The 17,154-nt window shown below is 36.1% G+C and overlaps 4 protein-coding genes across 6 annotated transcripts; 1 reads left to right on the top strand and 3 right to left on the bottom strand.

Moving 5' to 3' along the window:
- Positions 1-26: 26 nt before the first annotated feature.
- On the bottom strand, positions 27-2,512 carry LOC129570665 (MYND-type zinc finger-containing chromatin reader ZMYND8-like). The gene is made up of 6 exons (XM_055450359.1): positions 2,411-2,512; positions 2,223-2,280; positions 1,977-2,157; positions 1,493-1,839; positions 377-1,332; positions 27-309 (listed from the first exon to the last, which is right to left on the bottom strand). Exons 1-6 carry the CDS (start codon positions 2,449-2,451, stop codon positions 207-209), a joined length of 1,686 nt encoding a protein of 561 aa, XP_055306334.1. The 5' UTR covers positions 2,452-2,512; the 3' UTR covers positions 27-206.
- A 1,349-nt stretch (positions 2,513-3,861) lies between these two features.
- Positions 3,862-7,806, bottom strand: LOC129570640 (uncharacterized). 3 transcript variants are annotated; one of them, XM_055450330.1, is made up of 4 exons: positions 7,379-7,806; positions 7,206-7,276; positions 6,588-7,116; positions 3,862-6,465 (listed from the first exon to the last, which is right to left on the bottom strand). In XM_055450330.1, exons 3-4 carry the CDS (start codon positions 7,098-7,100, stop codon positions 4,183-4,185), a joined length of 2,796 nt encoding a protein of 931 aa, XP_055306305.1. In that variant the 5' UTR covers positions 7,101-7,116; positions 7,206-7,276; positions 7,379-7,806; the 3' UTR covers positions 3,862-4,182. The 3 variants fall into 3 exon arrangements, with proteins under 3 accessions (XP_055306305.1, XP_055306303.1, XP_055306306.1); XM_055450328.1 differs by having other exon boundaries at positions 7,200-7,276; positions 7,379-7,796; XM_055450331.1 differs by lacking the exon at positions 7,206-7,276 and having other exon boundaries at positions 7,379-7,651.
- A 1,387-nt stretch (positions 7,807-9,193) lies between these two features.
- LOC129570647 (uncharacterized) lies at positions 9,194-15,265 on the bottom strand. Its single transcript, XM_055450338.1, has 2 exons — positions 11,609-15,265; positions 9,194-11,298 (listed from the first exon to the last, which is right to left on the bottom strand). Exon 2 carries the CDS (start codon positions 11,260-11,262, stop codon positions 9,616-9,618), a length of 1,647 nt encoding a protein of 548 aa, XP_055306313.1. The 5' UTR covers positions 11,263-11,298; positions 11,609-15,265; the 3' UTR covers positions 9,194-9,615.
- LOC129570664 (autophagy-related protein 16-1-like) lies at positions 14,048-15,790 on the top strand. Its single transcript, XM_055450358.1, has 2 exons — positions 14,048-14,061; positions 14,764-15,790. The coding sequence occupies exons 1-2, from the start codon at positions 14,048-14,050 to the stop codon at positions 15,788-15,790; spliced, it is 1,041 nt and encodes a 346-aa protein (XP_055306333.1).
- Positions 15,791-17,154: the final 1,364 nt, after the last annotated feature.

Below are 17,154 nucleotides of genomic sequence, written 5' to 3'. Positions count from 1 at the left end.
ATTGTCATGTCTATTTTGGTTTTTATTAGTTCAATGGCTGATTTTCAATTCGAAAATCATTTTCAAAATGATTGTTAATAAATTGTTCATGATAACTTTACATATGTTCTAATTCGAATAAGAATCAAACGTATATATTTTAATTGAATATGCTAGCAGTACAGACTCGCTAAACAATTTTCAATTGGAAAATAATTGAATCAACTTCAAATGTTGTCAAATTGGTTTTCGCTACGAAAATTCTTGTTCGATTGTGCCTTGTTGCTGATGTTGCTTTGAGCAAAATTCATTAAATTATCCATCTGCAATCTGAAGTAAAAGAAAATGAAGAAATTTCAGTGACATGAACGAAAATAATGATTAAATTTCAAATTACTGGTAATAACGTGTCCCACATTCCGTACTGCAAAGGTAGGGTGTGTCTTGTAGTTTGGCGTCGTCGCAGCTCACGCAAAATTTCATCTTTTTATTATTTTCCAATTGGCGATCATATTTTTCTTTGCACCGTTTCTTGGTTTCATTGATGGCCGTCTTCTTTTCTTGGTCTTTTTTTTCAATCATTTTATTGTACTCTGACGTCTGTTCAACTAGTTGATCAATTTTCATCTTCAGCTCATCGGTCCACTTCTTTTCATGTTCATGCAACTGTTGATTACGTTCTTCCAAATTCTTGATGCGTCGATCGTATCGGGCGGCCAAATTTTTCTTTTCATCCTGCAACTTGGCATTCAAATCACACAAACATTGGAGCGCTTTGTTTGAATTCAGTTGGGATTGTAACATCACTTCTCGGCATTTAGCCAAATTCCAGGTTTCAGTTGTACCTTCATCATCATTTGCAATGGGCTCGACAACAGGAATATTGGATCCTTCTGTGGATGACTCATTAATTGAATCTTCCGTAATCAATTCACTATCGTTTGTGTTGTTGGCAAACCCAGCATCGATTTGTCCATAATTTTTGTCTTTCGGATCAGAGCCATCATGTGATTCCGATGGATAATCATCATCGGAATCAGATCGTCCGATATCTGTCAGATCATCCGATAGGGTCAAGTCAATCGATTTAAATTTATTCTTGCGTACACCTCTTGGAAGCGTCGACATATCGGCATCAGAATGAATTTGGTCTTCCGAAACGTTGACAAGTGAATCGGGGCTGCTATCCGTGATGTCTTCTGGAAGGATTGGAAGCTCTTGAGAATTGACATATCCTGGAATCGCATCGAAGAGGTAGCGATTCAACATCGTTGGGTCAAAGACAGTCTTAGTTTCAGCGAGCTGATACGAACCAAATTTTGTTCGAATGTTTTCAATGTACTCATTGGCTTCCTAAGAAATGGAAAAATTCCACGAATAAATATCGAATTCATTAAATTCAATTGAATAAAAAATGGTTTATGTAAGACTTTCGAAAGAAGATGGTTGTTTGAGTGTGTTTCAGTGCGTTTGAGTGGTTCAATTATAAACAAATCATCGATAAACTGTTTACCTTTACAGCCTTTTTGTATTTTATGGGTGCTCGTTCGATCAACCTTGATGGATTGGTTTTAGAGTAAAGAAAGCATTTTGCGGCTGGAACGTCTGCTTCCATTTGATCACCAAAGAATCGTACGAAGACCATTTGGTCATCAATTGACCAACACTTTCCTGGCCAGTAGTCCCATCCAGGTACTTTAGCCCAAAGAACAAGATGTGGCTTCGTACACGCCATTGTGAAACCACTATCCGGGTGCTCATTTTCATTCGAATAACAAACGGCACAAATTTCCACACTTTCAATCTCCTTTTTGATATAATCTATCAATTCCCATGCCTTTTCTACCGTGTCGTGATCCTCTGAAATACAAGTTTTTGAATAATCTCAGTTTAAATTATTATTTTCAAATCTAATCAAAAGCAACAAATTTGATCACAAACATCCTTTCAACTACTTCGGAACTAAAGAACCGAAAATCTTTACTTGAAAATTTTACCTGGAAATAACACCGAAGAATTATGAATGATCCAATGAACATCAGTGATGAGCCCGAAGAAGCTGGTGTATTCATTCTTGCTGATTTTTTCCTTGATCGTTGTCAGGTTAATCAGATTCACCATGTCATCTGTTTTCGAGTGATCTTCTTTGCAGTTTAAAGGATCCTTTAGCAAGTCAAACTGTGGAAATAAGTGTTGAATATATCAAATTGATCAATGAATAAAAAATTTAATGAAAATAGTACCGTTTCATTTTTGAATGCCCAATCAATTATGATTGGCAACATGTCCAAACGATCTTCGCTGGAAATTTAAAAGAAATTTGGATTCATTAGTTTGAGTTCAACTAATAAAAATGCTGAAATTGATATTTTCTGTCGGAAAAAAAATCCAACCATCTAGAATTGCTTCAAAACCAAAACCATGTCCTTACTTATTCGAATCCAATCTGATGCAAACGGGACAACGCCACATTCCAAGGCTACCAATTTTTGTTGTTCATTTTCCAGACATTCGGAATGGAACGATCGCGCACAACTTGAGCATTCCAATGTTGTAGCTTCGCCATGACAACGCCAACAATATTTATCATTCTTCACCTGGAATTGAAATAGAATTTCATATCTGGTCAAGTGGTCTACTGGTCATTTTTGGTTCATTGATTTTTACAAAAAAAAACGGATATAATTTATATCGAACATAAATATATTTTCCTCATTTCTTTACTACATGGAATATCAAACACTTGAAGAAAAAATCATTGAGCGTTTGAATAGAACGTTTGAGTTTTAATTAAAATGTGAGTCCAAATCCTAATATGATTTTTTCGCAAAATATTCCGGCATTTGCACAACAACACATTTTGCCATTGTACACAATTTCGATATTCTACCTGTTTCCCCATGTTACCGCAAGAGATTGTACCACGAAATTGCACACGAACAGAAACTTAGTCAAAATTGATTGCTGGTAGGCTTATTTTATTCTGTCTAATAATATCAAATATTGATTAATTTCACCAGATTCTCTAAAATACACAGAAATTATTTCAATTTTGTTTATTCTGCATGCAACAGATCCAACACCTTTGCATCACTGCCAAGGATATACTAAATGTGTGTGTCAACGAAAACCATGTGGCGTAGTGTCATACCCAAATTTTGCGTGCGTTCAATACGAGAGGTTGAAATTGAGTGTTCATACTACTCATCGTAACACAGTCTGTGACTTTGAGCGGGAAATGTATTAAATCCTATTGGAACAAGATGGATCATAGGAACCGATTTTCGTGGTTTTATCAAAAGGACCACAATCACTTGCTTCGTTCATTTCAGAATGAACATTTTCGAAGAAACCAATTCTATGACATTTATTCACAAAACGACCCAAAATCAGAACAATTTACTTTTGTTCAATGATGAATTGAAAACTGAATCATACAGTTAATTTTTCGCTAGTAAACCAATGAATTCAAACAAAATCCAATTAGATTTTCTATTCCAAATGCTTTATTTACTTTATTACACAAATATTTTAGGTTAATCCTAGGTTAAATTGACCAACCAATTTCTCAATTTATTTTCTTATCAACGAATTTTCGAGTAACTCTTTCTATATCAGGCAATTGGTTACAAATTCCATTGGAAATTCTCAAAGATTTAATGCATTTTCATTTTTTTGCCCATTGGATCACAGCCGGGAGCTTCCTAGAGATGTTCAATTAATGCCAGATGGCTTATAGAACAATAGTGCAAGGAAGAACAGAAAAAATAGTTCGAATTTCAGCCACAACAGAGCCCTATCAAGGGTGCTTTCGTCAATCCCACTTGCTGTCTTTGGCTATAATTGGAAAAGTTCTTTACAAGTTTTAAATAATTTTGTCTCTTTTTTTTGGCTTTCGTTACGTTTTAATTTCATTTTATTTTTTTCAGCTTATTTTGAAAATGTTATTTTTGTTCTTAATCCATTTAGTGCTTGAGAAGATAATGATTGGTAGTTTCAAAAAATTGATCAGTACGGTCACTTAATGTAAATAAATTCATTTCTGAATGAAATCATTCTTATGTTTGATCTGCTTTCTGGGTATGGAAAAAAATTCTTATTACTGGTTATGAAAACAAAACTCAGACTGAGTTACTAAATTACGAGAAAAAAAAATGAGAGTTAACTAAACAAAAAAAAAGTTGGTTGCCTTCAGTCAATCTCTCAGTAGCGTAATTTCTTCTGAAAGCGATGGCTGAGTAAAATGCTGTATACAACGTATGCCCAGCCAACTGTGTGATTCCATGGCATACGTCCAAACACATTCAGCACATCCAGGATGCGATCGTTGAGTTCTTTGCGTTTTTCTTGGTTGTTGCTAACCAAATGTGCAAAATTTTCTATGACAAAATTCTCGGTCATTTCCGATCCGATTCGATCGTAGAGTTGAGTTGATTGTTGCTCAGCTGGCATCCATGCCTGAAAACATCGTTCGCACATGCATTGAAATCCATGCTTCAACAGTAAGATGTTCTGTCGTTCTTTATCACTTTTGAGAACATCACAATAGCTCACTAGCAGCTGTTGTCCCTTTTCAATTGGTCGCATGGCAACCACAATCACCGAATTGCCGAGTAAAAATTTGGCTGCATTCGGTGCACACTCATGGTTTAAATAAGACGCAATGGGTGCTGTAATTTCGACGCAACCACTTTCGCCATCGTCATGAGTTTTCGTTCCAAATTTTCTGATCACCTCGATGTGATGCAAGATCAAGTGTGACAAAAAGCGTTGATGTTTCATCGATCCAAAGAATCGGCCAATATCATGGTTCAAAAAGGCCGTCTTAAGGGCCAATGCGGTTGGAATCAATTCATTCTTGAGCATCGGCTTGGTAACAAGTTGTAAAAAAGCGCGATACTTTGATTTCAAATCCGGAATCGCGTCTGGAATTGTTGGATAATCAATTGAAGTGGCCGCTTCAACAAAGCTCATCAGCTCGTCAACGTTTGAAAAAATTGCAATAGCACTGAGAATTGATCGAACTACTTTAGGAAGCCAAGTATTACCATCGGTATTGGTTGTGGACTGCAGCTCACATTCGATTTTGTGATATTTTCTTCCGACGCATCGCTTGCAGAGCATGGCTTTCGTGCATCTGGGACATGGTGTCAAGTTGGTGTCGCCAGTCAAGCAAATGCAACACTTTTCATAGTATTCCGTTGTTGTTGACACAAATCCTCTTTCGATTAACACAATTTGACCGACACCAATCGCTTCCTTAGCTGTGATATGCCGACCGTACATTTCGTTGAAGTCAATTTGCAAAACGTTTGCCATTTCAGGGAACAGTGGATCCGCTTCAAAACTAAGGGTTGGCTCAACTTCAATCATTGGCTCAGTGCGTTGAATCATATATCGGCACGATTCCTTGTGTTTCTCGAGCTGTGGCATCAATTGCTGTGGCATTCCCGTTTTTTCGGCTAGCATCAAGTCAGTGCGACATTTTTCGTACATGCCCAAATTGAAGAAGCATTGTGCCCGTTTCGCATAGCCAATTGGCATTTGGATTGTTCCACTTTTTGCATGACATATGCTTCGATTGTACCAGATACGTGCGTCTTGCCATTTCTTCAGCATGAATTCGATGTCACCGATCTCACGATGCTCAATGGCTGATTGATTGTTTTTGCCGCTCAAACCGATAGGCGATGGATTTTTGCCATTCGATCCGGTAAGCGAAGGGTTCTTCAAATTCGATCCAGTTGACGAAGGACTCTGGCCATTGTTAATACCATTCAACTCGACGGAAGTAGAATTTTTATTCTTCAATTCAGTTGATCCCGCATCGTGTTCAATTTTCTTTGTTGGCAACAGTTGAACGAATGGCGGTGTGTTCTGTTCATTCCATGTGAATTGTGCCAATAACGAACGCTTTGGTTTCGGCTGTTGAAAAATATCCACGTAACAAGCATGCGGATCAGACGATTCCTTTTGCCACAGTTCATACTTTGGCACCTTTGGAGTTGTGAATTTGGCTCGATTGCTCTTGTTACTCGGCTTTAAAATGCTGTTCGACGACCCTTTGAAAATGGTTGCCATCGGTATTTTTGGCTCCAAATCATTTTCGTCCCAAACAAACGGCGTGTATTCAACGGATGGCGTTTCCAAATCAATTACATCAATGGTCTCTTCGAACTCAATCAGCTCGGCTTTGAATTCGAGGAACTTTTCGAATTCTTGTGCCGCTGTCGAAGTCACAGTTGGTTCATCCAACTTTTCTTCTTTGACCGTTGTTAGCTGTAAATTGGATTTGGGTTCCATGGATTTTTCTTGACCGATGGCATTTTGCCCGGGGAATCTTGAACCTTTCCGTGATGGTCGTCGACGTGGCTTTTCACCGAAATGTGCACGTCTGTGAACGGTCAGCGACGATGCACTTGAGTATTTCTTTGGACATTGGTCACAGCCATATAGTTTAATACCTGTATGAGTAGGCATGTGTGTCTTTGGACAAAAGAAAGAGAAAAATGTGAAGAAAATATTTACAAAATGCTTTGACCTTACAACACAATGAAAAAATTCAACTTTTCAGGTTAGAAATCATTAAAATTAGGTGTTAAAATTACCTTCAATCGGCAAAAGTGACGAAACCATTTGCCGCACAAGTAACATGAGTATTGCGCATTGACCGGTAATGAATATTCACTTCGAATGGACACGGCCTTTCGTCGTGGTGATTGGATTCGACGTGCTGGCATTGGATCACGATAATATTCCATGAATTCCTCTTCAATCACCTCGGTTTTTATCTTCGTCGCTTGATTTTGAATGGCCTCCACATCGATAGGTGGCGGTTTGATGTAAATGGTTTCGATTTTTGGCTTGAAATCGAGTGTGATCCCGTAATCTGGCTTGTAATCCATACATTGTTGCTTTGAAAAGGATTGATGGTTCGGTGTGTTTCGATCATTAAACATTGGCTGAATTGATAGAGCTGCTTCAGCTTCATAGAATGTTGTCGGTTCACTTTTGATTTTCACCATTTGATATCGGGTGTTGTATGGTGATCGCTTCACTGGACTCACATACTCATCCAAATCAATGTAATCCGGCTTCACTTTGCCGTTTCGCAAATTCATGTTGGCAATTTGGCGTCTGGAATTGAAAGAGAATTTTAATTTTTGAAGGAAATTCGATAAAAAGTAATTTTTAAACGATTGGACATGATAGATTCTCACTCGTACTTTCTGTCGATGCAACGACGGGTCAACTTTTAGCCATAAAAAAGTTGAAAGTCAGAATTAGGACAACAAAACTGGATTGAAGAATATGGTGGAAATTGTTTTTTCAATGAAAAATATTGAATAAATAATGAGATGAAAGAAAAACTGAATATAACCCGGTATTTTTGACTCACACAAAAAAGGTCGGAAATGACGTTCTGCTCCACGTGTTCGATTACGCAATGATGCAACAATCCTTCTTACAATGTAATAACTTTTGTTGGTTTGTTTTTGAGGTTTTCTTCAAGTCATAGCATAAACTGATCCTGTAGCACAAATTGATGATGGAACATCTCTTCAATAACTCGAAATATTTATTTAAATATTTAAACTTTGCCCTCTTTTTACGTGTTACAATGAAACCTTCGCAATACGCACAATTCCGTAGAAAAATGGCCGCACGCTACAAATATATTAAATATGCTTTGGTAGTCCTTGAACACAGTTTCTTATAAGACAATCGGCGTGAGTGTGCGTGCATGTGGCCAACACGGGTTCAGCGTCAAATTCGAACGGGTTTAGTGTCGATGCTGATGCCGATGCCGATGTGTTGGTATTGTCTAACGAATGTAGTGTGTTATGAGAAGAGTGATGCGGCGTGGTCCATGTATTAGTTAGAGATCAACAAGCAGCTATAGAGTTTAAAGTGTGTGCCGAAGAGGTGACCAGTTCACAGTGGAGACATAATTCTCCAGTGGAAAATCTCCAGACTGTATTTTTCATATAAAATTCATATTGAATTACTATGAATATATAAATAACTATTTCATGTTTGAATTTTGCACACAGATAGGGTAAAATGTATCGATTTTAATGAATCTTTCATCTTGAAAGGAAATGTAGATAACAAGTCGTAATTTAACACACTTTGAACAACTTTGAAGAGTGCGTAAATGTTGGAACTTCATTTTAAAATATAAATTGCTGTTCCTATCACGGCATTATCGAAATTTACAACGGTTTTTTTCGTATTAAATCCGCATGACATCAAAGATCAAATATTTTAGAGGAAAAAGAAAGACAAAGATGAGATTTGGAAACTTTTTCATAAGAGAACAACACGAGACTCTGAATCGTTCAGAATTATTTTCATTAGAATGTGTTTATTGTTAAGACTCGAACTTTGAATGAATTTCTATAAAACGACCGTTTAATAGTTCGCTAGATATAATATGGATAGTTGGCTATCTTGCTTAGAAATTCAATTCAAATAAGTTCGCCCTAATCAATTTTCCCAAACTCAAAGAAAATTCTGCTTTTGATAGTTTCATAACTCATTGCACTGTCCGACAGCTATTTGTGTGCTTCTCTAAACTGCAAACTATATCGCACCAAAATAAACCCATCACAGTTCGTGAGATAAATGGAATTACATACCAAGATGTACAATTTTCAAACGAACTGAACATTTGTAGAATCTTGGTCAATTTTTCGAATTATTCCAAGCTAAGTTCGATTTCGGATAAGTTAGCTGCCATCTAAATTCAATCACTTGATGTTTTCGAAGTAGACATCAAGATTGTAAAAGCAATTATAAAAAGAAGAAAATGGAATTATGGAAAAAATGGGATTATTTAGCATAGCCCAAAGTGAAACATTAAGTCTAATTCAAAAATGCATGAACGTTTCAATTTTTAGTATTTGGACAACATAGTCGTTCATGCAATTTTTGCTCTTCCAAATATTTATACTTTTAAATCAATTCCACGATCTGGGACAGCACAGAACTGGCTGCCAGATTATTGTTATCATTCAAAGTCTAACTGTTTTTTTTTCAAAACAAATGTTCTCGAAATTCACAATGACAACAACGACCAAGACAAGAATAACAACCACACCAAATACTTACGTCTTACGTCACCATTTGGTTTAACATAACCTCTCTTTGACTTCATACGAAAATTAAATCCCAAACAAGCAATCATTTACACAAGAATTGTCGAACAAAATTTAACTCAAAAGTCTGTTTCGATTTTGTTTATTCGTTTTTTTGTAAATGAAAATTGACAAAAGTAAAATAGAATTATTAGCTTATTCAAGAGCTATGAATATGAAAAATGTATGCTATTTACTTCACGAAATGTATGGAAACTTATGTGGTCAATAATGTGACAAATGAAATGGCTCAACTATAGACCCAGCAAATATGAAAGCTGAAAAAATGTATGAGAAATAAGAAAACCGATCGAGATCAAGTTTAATTTGAACGAAAAAAAAATGTTTTTAAATCTATTTGTTTGAATCTGGCCAAGAACTACCAAGATTAATTTATCTTTGAATGAAAATGTTTAATAAAAAATCGTTATTCTCTGAAAACTGTGTTTTTGTGTGATTCGAAGTGTTCTTCTACTGGTTCACTGGCATCGCTGGTTCAATGCTTCTGTAGAAAAGTGTTGGATTGTTCGTATTTCGATTTGGTAGCACAGTAGTAGCACAAGAAAACCGTATCCAATACATCGTCCCACTTCTGATGGCCGTATTTATTGAGAAATCTTTCGGCACATTTCACGAAATCTTCGCAATTTGCATCGTCGTACCTAGTATTGCTATTCAACTGACGTATGATGAATTGAAAGTCTGGATCGGCAGCCCTTCTGGGATCTCGTATAAAAACATTGGGTGTGCTCGTTTGAAATTCGCATCGTTCACAGTTGCATTTGTGTCCAAGTTCGTCTTGCATCGCTTGTTGTCGTTCATCGACACTGTTCATCAGGATCATTTCGTTTTGTGACAGTAATACGGGTTGTCCTTTTGTGATGGGTCGTACACTGACCATAACCGCGTATCCATCGACTATTCTGAGTGTAAGATGTGGAGCACATGAATGGCCAAAGTTTGTGGCAAGTAGGAAAGTGAAATCCGTTTGTTCGGTGTCATCATCAAAACCAACTACCGTTGAGCTGAGTCCACGTGATTTCAGCGCACTGAAGTGATGAAACACCAGATGCATGAGAAATCGTTGATGTTGTTCGGTATGGAAATACTGGCTGACAGTGTCATGACCCATTAGCGAACTGTAATTGACGAATGCCATTGCAGTGTCTTCTTTCAAATTGAATGAATCGTGAGCTAGATGCAAAAATCCGCGATACTTGCTCTTTTCGTCATTGATTGACGGTGGAAGTTTGGATAAATCGGTGGCAACAATCGGTTCGATGAAATTCATCAACTCGTCGGCATCCTCAAACATTGTCATCGCCAACAAAATCGAACGGAATGTATCGGAAACGGGCGGATAATTGTCACAGAACAACACTTGAGCATCACATTCGACTTTATGTAAAATGCTTCCGTTGCAATCTGGACACATTAATACCTTTGAACATTTGTTGCATGGTAACAAATTGGCTAGGGTAACCGAACAAATGCAGCATTTTTGATATGACTCGATGTACGTTGAAATGAAGCTCTTCTCAACCATCACAATTTCACCGACTTTTATGTCTTTCGTAGCAACGATATACCAATTGGCATCAGCATCACGCATCATTTTCAACCCATTCGCCATCTCTGGGTATTTTTCACTCGCTTTCAAACTCAATTTTGGAACAATCGACACGGTATCCGCTCCTTCGGCCATTCGCTTCAAGCATTCAGCCTCACGCATTTCCAATAAGGCATACTGTTGTCTCGGAAAATTCGAAAATCGCGCCAAATCCAAGTCCAGCAAACATTTTTCGTACATGCCCAAATTGAAGAAGCATTGTGCACGCTTTGCATAACCAATTCCCATGTGTGACGATGCAACTTTTGCCAAACATAAACATCGATTGTAAAATTGCATCGCTTCTCGCCAATTTCCCTGCTGGAACAATGCATCGCCTTGCTTGCGATAGACTATCGATTGTTCGTCACATTTTTCCGAACTTACGTGCATATTTATCATTGTCTCGGTCATATGGTAATACTTTCGTTTTTCTTCGCCGAAGATAAAACGCATCTCGGGATTCAATTTGCGAAAAATATCCACGTACAAAGCACTCTCGTGGCGAGTCTCTTTTTTCCACAGCAAATCCATAACCTTTTTGCAGCTGTGTTTTCCGTTGAATTGATTCTGAAAGTAGATGAGAGTGTTTGCTTTTGAATTCGGGCATTTTTTTAAAACTAAATTGTATTAATGAAACTTAGTCTGAACCCGAATCCAAATGAATAGATCACGATTCATTATGTCAATATTTGATTGACTTTTGATACCAATCTCTCCAAAAGAGATTCCTCTATTCATAAAAATATTTGTTAGAAAGAAAAGAGTTCTCTTTCCAAAAAAAACCAAATATTTTTCAGCATAAAATTTAGGCTTTAAATATTTATTACTTCAAAAGTCTGATGTGTTCTTATAAATCGATATAAAATTCGTAACCAACCTTGAACCACAAATGTTAGTTTTGCATCAATCTTTGCTTTGAATTCAGAAAATATTCCGAAATTTGGCTAGAAAATACGTCTTACGTCAACAGAACTCTCGTTGAATAATTTATGTTTTACCAAAAATCAAATGACTGGTTTCAATTTTCCGATCAAAACACTTGTTTGAATTTAAAACGATTGATTTTCGTTTAGTTTTTATCAAGATAATAAATTTTCTTGTTGGAAATACAACAATCGTCTTCTTTGGAATGAAAAAACTCCTTTAGCTGTTTCGCCATTGAGAAGTTGACATTTGACAGATCGCTCGTGCATAATGAATACCAACGAAAGCAGCGGAACAGCGCTAAATCACGCGAAATTCACGCGTTTATGTCATTGATGAACAGACTCGCTGTTTACTCATCGATGGATGAATCCAGAGTGCGTTCAGAGCAGCATGATGCATTTTTCGCCGTTTATTCGAAACAATTCAAAAGAATTCTCGTAAACTTTCCACTAGACTTTCTGCCTGTATTAAATAGAACTATAAGCCAAGGAATAATGAAACAATTGATTGGAACTAAAGTATTCTAGCACCACATTTTAGATATAAAATTAAATTTTGCATAAATATGCGGAATATTTTAGAATGTTCTAAAAAGATGCCAAGGCACATCAAGATATAGTCTCCAATTTGAAAAATTCGTCGAAGTTTTTTTGAAGTTGAAGTCAATTTGGGAAAAAGGTGAATATTAAATTATTCAAAAATATTCTTATGGCAAATAAAGAGGAAGATTAATTGAACAAGAGTTTCAGAATTATTTTGCAAAATTTTTTATTGGTATATTCGTTGTGCAATGTCTGAGTATGCTGAATGCTTATAATATATTCCAATGCAATACATCAAATGCATAGACAATATTTTTGACGATATGATTGAACTTTCGTAGACGATTTTCTAAACTGAAATTCAAGTCGAATGGCTCAGCCGATAAAATGCCTCGAATTGGATGAACATTTTGAACTTTTGCAAATGGTATGTCCCACAGATCCATCACAGCCCCCCTGAAGTTGTGCAGTTTGATTTCAACAAGTGAATTAGAGCAATAATCATTGAAGTATTTAGTCATTCGATAGCCTGAGTCGGATTATATCGTCCGTGATTGAACTTTAGCTTTGTAATTAGATGACCGAAATTACGCAACACTTTCAGTGCTAATGAATACTTGACGACGTCGATCGAATGATCGAAAATACATAGTGAAATTTATTTCAGTAAGCATATGACCCGTGAATCGAATCACAGTCTCGTGCATTTTGAACTTCAGAATCAATCGCATAGGGTCGTATTACCAAGTGACGACATCGAGGGCCCATGAATTGGATGAACAGATTGCATCATTAATTGACGAAAGAAGACGTTTTAGTTCAGAAAAATTCGTGTAAATTTATAGCGTCACTGAGAACAATCAACATTTGCTGTTTGTCATGTAAATTAGGCCGAAAAAAATACATGTACTACATAAACATATTTCTCAAAACGAAGAAGAAAAAAATCCAAGCACAAGATATATTTTTGTATTCCAAGCTAATCAAAATGGTTGCCTTTGACTCAAACCATTTGAATACACAAAATTCGTTGAGTTTCTAAAATATCAACCCAAAATATTCCATTTATTTCTTCCCACATCACATTTTGTTTCCATTATTTGCGATCGAAATACGTTTCCCAAGAAAACCTTCTAAAAAAACTGTTTGTTAAATGTTGACGCAATAGCATGTGATTTTGAATACTCCAGATGAAACAAATAATTCAATCAATAGAACGCGTTAACGTATCAAAATGCGTGTTGAAAACATTATTCACACGATTTATTTCTGCTAAACATGTTCTTGTTCTTGTGCGTAAGTTAACCCGAAGTAAATACCTAGCATATGTTAGACTATTACTTCCAGAGTAGCCTTAACAGATTTCTTTCTATTTAATTTGAATTTATTTTTGCATGTACAAAAGTGTTCGTTTTTTTAGAAAGAACAACAACCTGTATTAGCTACCAGTGCTTTATCATTTTGACTAGATAGATGCAGATTTGTAAATATGTAAACAATCGTTTCATTATTATTATTAATTTTGGAAACTGTTTTATTGTTTCTGAAACGCAAAAAAGCACTATTGAATAGCAGCGGCTGGATAGCCATCGTACTCAATACTATGCTTACACACCCGTTATATCATTTCTAAGCTAGTAACTTATCATGGTGGCGCATGACGAATGTTCTAGAGCAATTTTGTGAATGAAACTGTGTAAAATGATAGCAAAAAACACAGATTTTTTTTACAAGAGTATAAATAAGCTCTCCGCGTTTCTAATGATTAGTTGCTTTTAGTAATTCTGCCCTGTGAAGAAAGGAGTTTTTCGTACTGAAAATAGTAAATTCTGAATTCATTGAAGTATATGGTTTGGAGATGGTTTGATCGAATATGACTGACCCGAGACCATTACTGCATTAAGCTCTGTCGATTCAGACAATTCAATTTCTTATCTAAAATTGTTTCAACACAATTTGAAATGGAGCTCAGAAACTTTTACTAGGCGAAAATTTGGTCTAGATTCGGGCGTTATCTTCAAAATTTTCTGTCCAAATTTAGTGTCGAATATAAAATGTGAAAATCGAGTGAATCTCATGAGTGGTTGAACTTGTAGTGTGATGTTATAGTCGCCAATTTGTCCATTCATAAATTTCCTTTTCATGGCTGAAAAGGTCATTTCCTTTTTGTTCTCCTTCTCATTCAAAAATGCTTCAATACATTTTTAGCAGAATAGTTCAAAATTTAAATCCGAAGTTTTCTTTGAACACATTTACATTGTGACGTTCAAATGCGAAGTCAAATTCAAAGTAGTCTTTGAAAAGAGTTGAAACTAGTTTTTAAGTCATTTTCAATTTGATTGAAAAGTCTAATTTTCGGTCAAATATGTCAAATTTGCCGACGATTGAAAACAAAAATAAAACAGTTGACTTCGCGTGCAAACATTGTATTCATCGTAAAGACTTAAATTCACATTTTTTTCAAACATCTTCTAAAAACTACATATTCATATTGTTCAAGCCAATTTTCGGTGTAAAACGTAGTTTTTCTCATTTAAATCATCTATTCTCTCGAATTGTATAGTAAAATTGTTCCTCACAAATCGTTGTCGATTCACAAATTGGGTGAAGAAACGAGCAAACCCGTTAAAACTTCCGATAATCTTCCCAGTGGTTCGAATCAAGCTTCACCAGAAGATTACACTGACACCATACCAAAGGGAATACACCTAAAGTTCGAAGCACATGACGGTGAAGTGAATGCAGTGTGTTGGACTCCTGCGAAATACCTATTTGCAACTGGCGGCGCTGATCGAAAGGTGAAAATGTGGGATGTGCGATTGTCCACAATGAAGCCCTGTGTAACGTTCGTTGGAAGCAATGCGACGATAAATTCCATTGAATTTGATTTGAAGGGTTCGTTGCTATTGACAAGTTGCAATGACTCCACTAGTCGATTGTGGACCGTTGCCGATAAAAAGTTGAGGCACACTTTGTCGGGTCACAGCAAAAAGGTGATGGCGGCCAAATTTTTGGGTGACGCTTCGAAAGTCATAACCGGGAGTCATGATCGTACATTGAAAATATGGAATCTACAAAGCAAAGCTTGTGTTAAAACCTTCGTCACTGCGTCAAGTTGCAATGATTTGGTGACCGTTTACAATGACATCTTCATCAGCGGTCATCATGATCAAAAAATTCGATTTTGGGACAATCGACTGAAGGGGCCAACGAATGAAGTTGTTGTTTCAGGCCGAGTCACTTCGTTGGACGCATCAAAAGATGGCCAGTATTTATTGAGCTGCACACGCGATGACACAATCCAAATGCTTGATCTACGGACACATCAAATCATTCGAACATTTAGCAATGAACATTTTAAAGTTCCCTGTGACTGGTCTCGATGTGCATTCAACCGTGATGATGACTTTATTGCGGCTGGCGGACATGATGGTGAAATATTTATTTGGAACATCAATGGGAAATTGGAAACAATCCTCAAAGGATCGTCGGCTGCAGCAGTAACGGCCGTTTCATGGGATCCATTCAGCGATTCACTTGCAACCGTCGATCGAGCCAAATCATGCACCATTTGGGGCAATGCATGCTAGATTTGGTAGCGATTTTTGAAATAATTTTTGGTGGCAATCAATCCAATTGGAGGCGATTTACTCAAAAACATGTCACTGCACTAATTTGAGTAGACTTAGAAATGATTTTTCTTGGGGGTTAGTTAAAATCAGAAGAAAATAAATTTTTCACTTTTCGTTCACTATATTCGAATTTGTTGTTTTCTCTTCTTTTTCTTTTTTTTTATTTTCATTAAAATAGTTTTGTTGTTTACTTTGTTCAAAATAAGTGATTTTATCTCCGAAATTCGAGTCAGACTGAAAAAGGTTTGGTTTCAATTTTGATACGGATCCATATTTGAAGTGATTCAAAGTGACGTCCCAAAGTTTGAAGTTTCATGATTATCGAATAATAAACACAATTCCAAAGTACTGATTAGCCAACTCCAGCTAGCATTAATTTCCTATTGTGTTCCGAATTGATTGATTGATATCTCTATATACTATATATAGATATATCTTCATTGTAATGAACAGTGTTCATTTAACACTTGAGTTGGAATAGAAGCAAAAACAAAACATAAAACAATGTGAAATTGTTAGCTCGCTTAGGTGATAAGGGAATAGCAAAAAAGGAATCAGCACAGACAGACACGATAAAAATAGATTTAATCAATTTGATTTCAGCTAAATATCAATCAAATTATATTTGGAATAAAAACAAAGAGAATAAAAACAAGGTGTGCTTGATGGTAAAAATGGAATAAAAAACAATTTGAAATAAAAATTCATTTTTAATGAAGATTTATTGTACTCTGTCATTTGAACGTTATTTTTGTTCTCTCTATTCCATCATTCTAACTAATTACTTCGACCATGTCAAGCAATTTATGTGTAGAAAATGAAAGTGGAGTTAATTCCATGGTTGCGTTGTGATTCAAGTTTGAGGGTGATTTCACGTTGACCTAAATCTCCTTTCAAGAAGATTACATTGATTGGATGTGATTTGTAGTCCCAATGCTTGATTCCGTTAATTGGATATTGAGATGGTCCCTACACGAAAAAGAAAGATTATGTAAATTAGAATTTTCTTGAAAAATCCTATTTTATATATTTTTCCATCACGTAAAGAAGAGCGATTCTACTTCAGTGACCATCTTTCACAATTTTATTTATCAAATTGGTTCTTCAACCAATTTTCAAAGGTTATAAATTAATAAATTTACCTTTGGATATGTGAAAGTGTGCACTTTCACTTGCATGAATGAAGATTCGATGGAGATATTTTCAGTGCCCAAGATGCGACCGCTGACATTGCCCCAGGTCTTCAATTTTGGTTCTCCAGCGAGGCAAATGCATAAAGCGCACGACAAAACAACAAACACGGCGAATTTCATGTTTGGACA

Source organism: Sitodiplosis mosellana, unplaced genomic scaffold, assembly GCF_009176505.1.
Source record: "Sitodiplosis mosellana isolate CC-2019 unplaced genomic scaffold, AAFC_SMos_1.0 Smas_scaffold_63, whole genome shotgun sequence".
In the NCBI taxonomy this organism is placed as follows: Eukaryota; Metazoa; Arthropoda; class Insecta; order Diptera; family Cecidomyiidae; genus Sitodiplosis; species Sitodiplosis mosellana.
The sequence above is the reverse complement of the archived record's forward strand: the minus strand, read 5'-3'. Positions and strand labels throughout refer to the sequence as shown.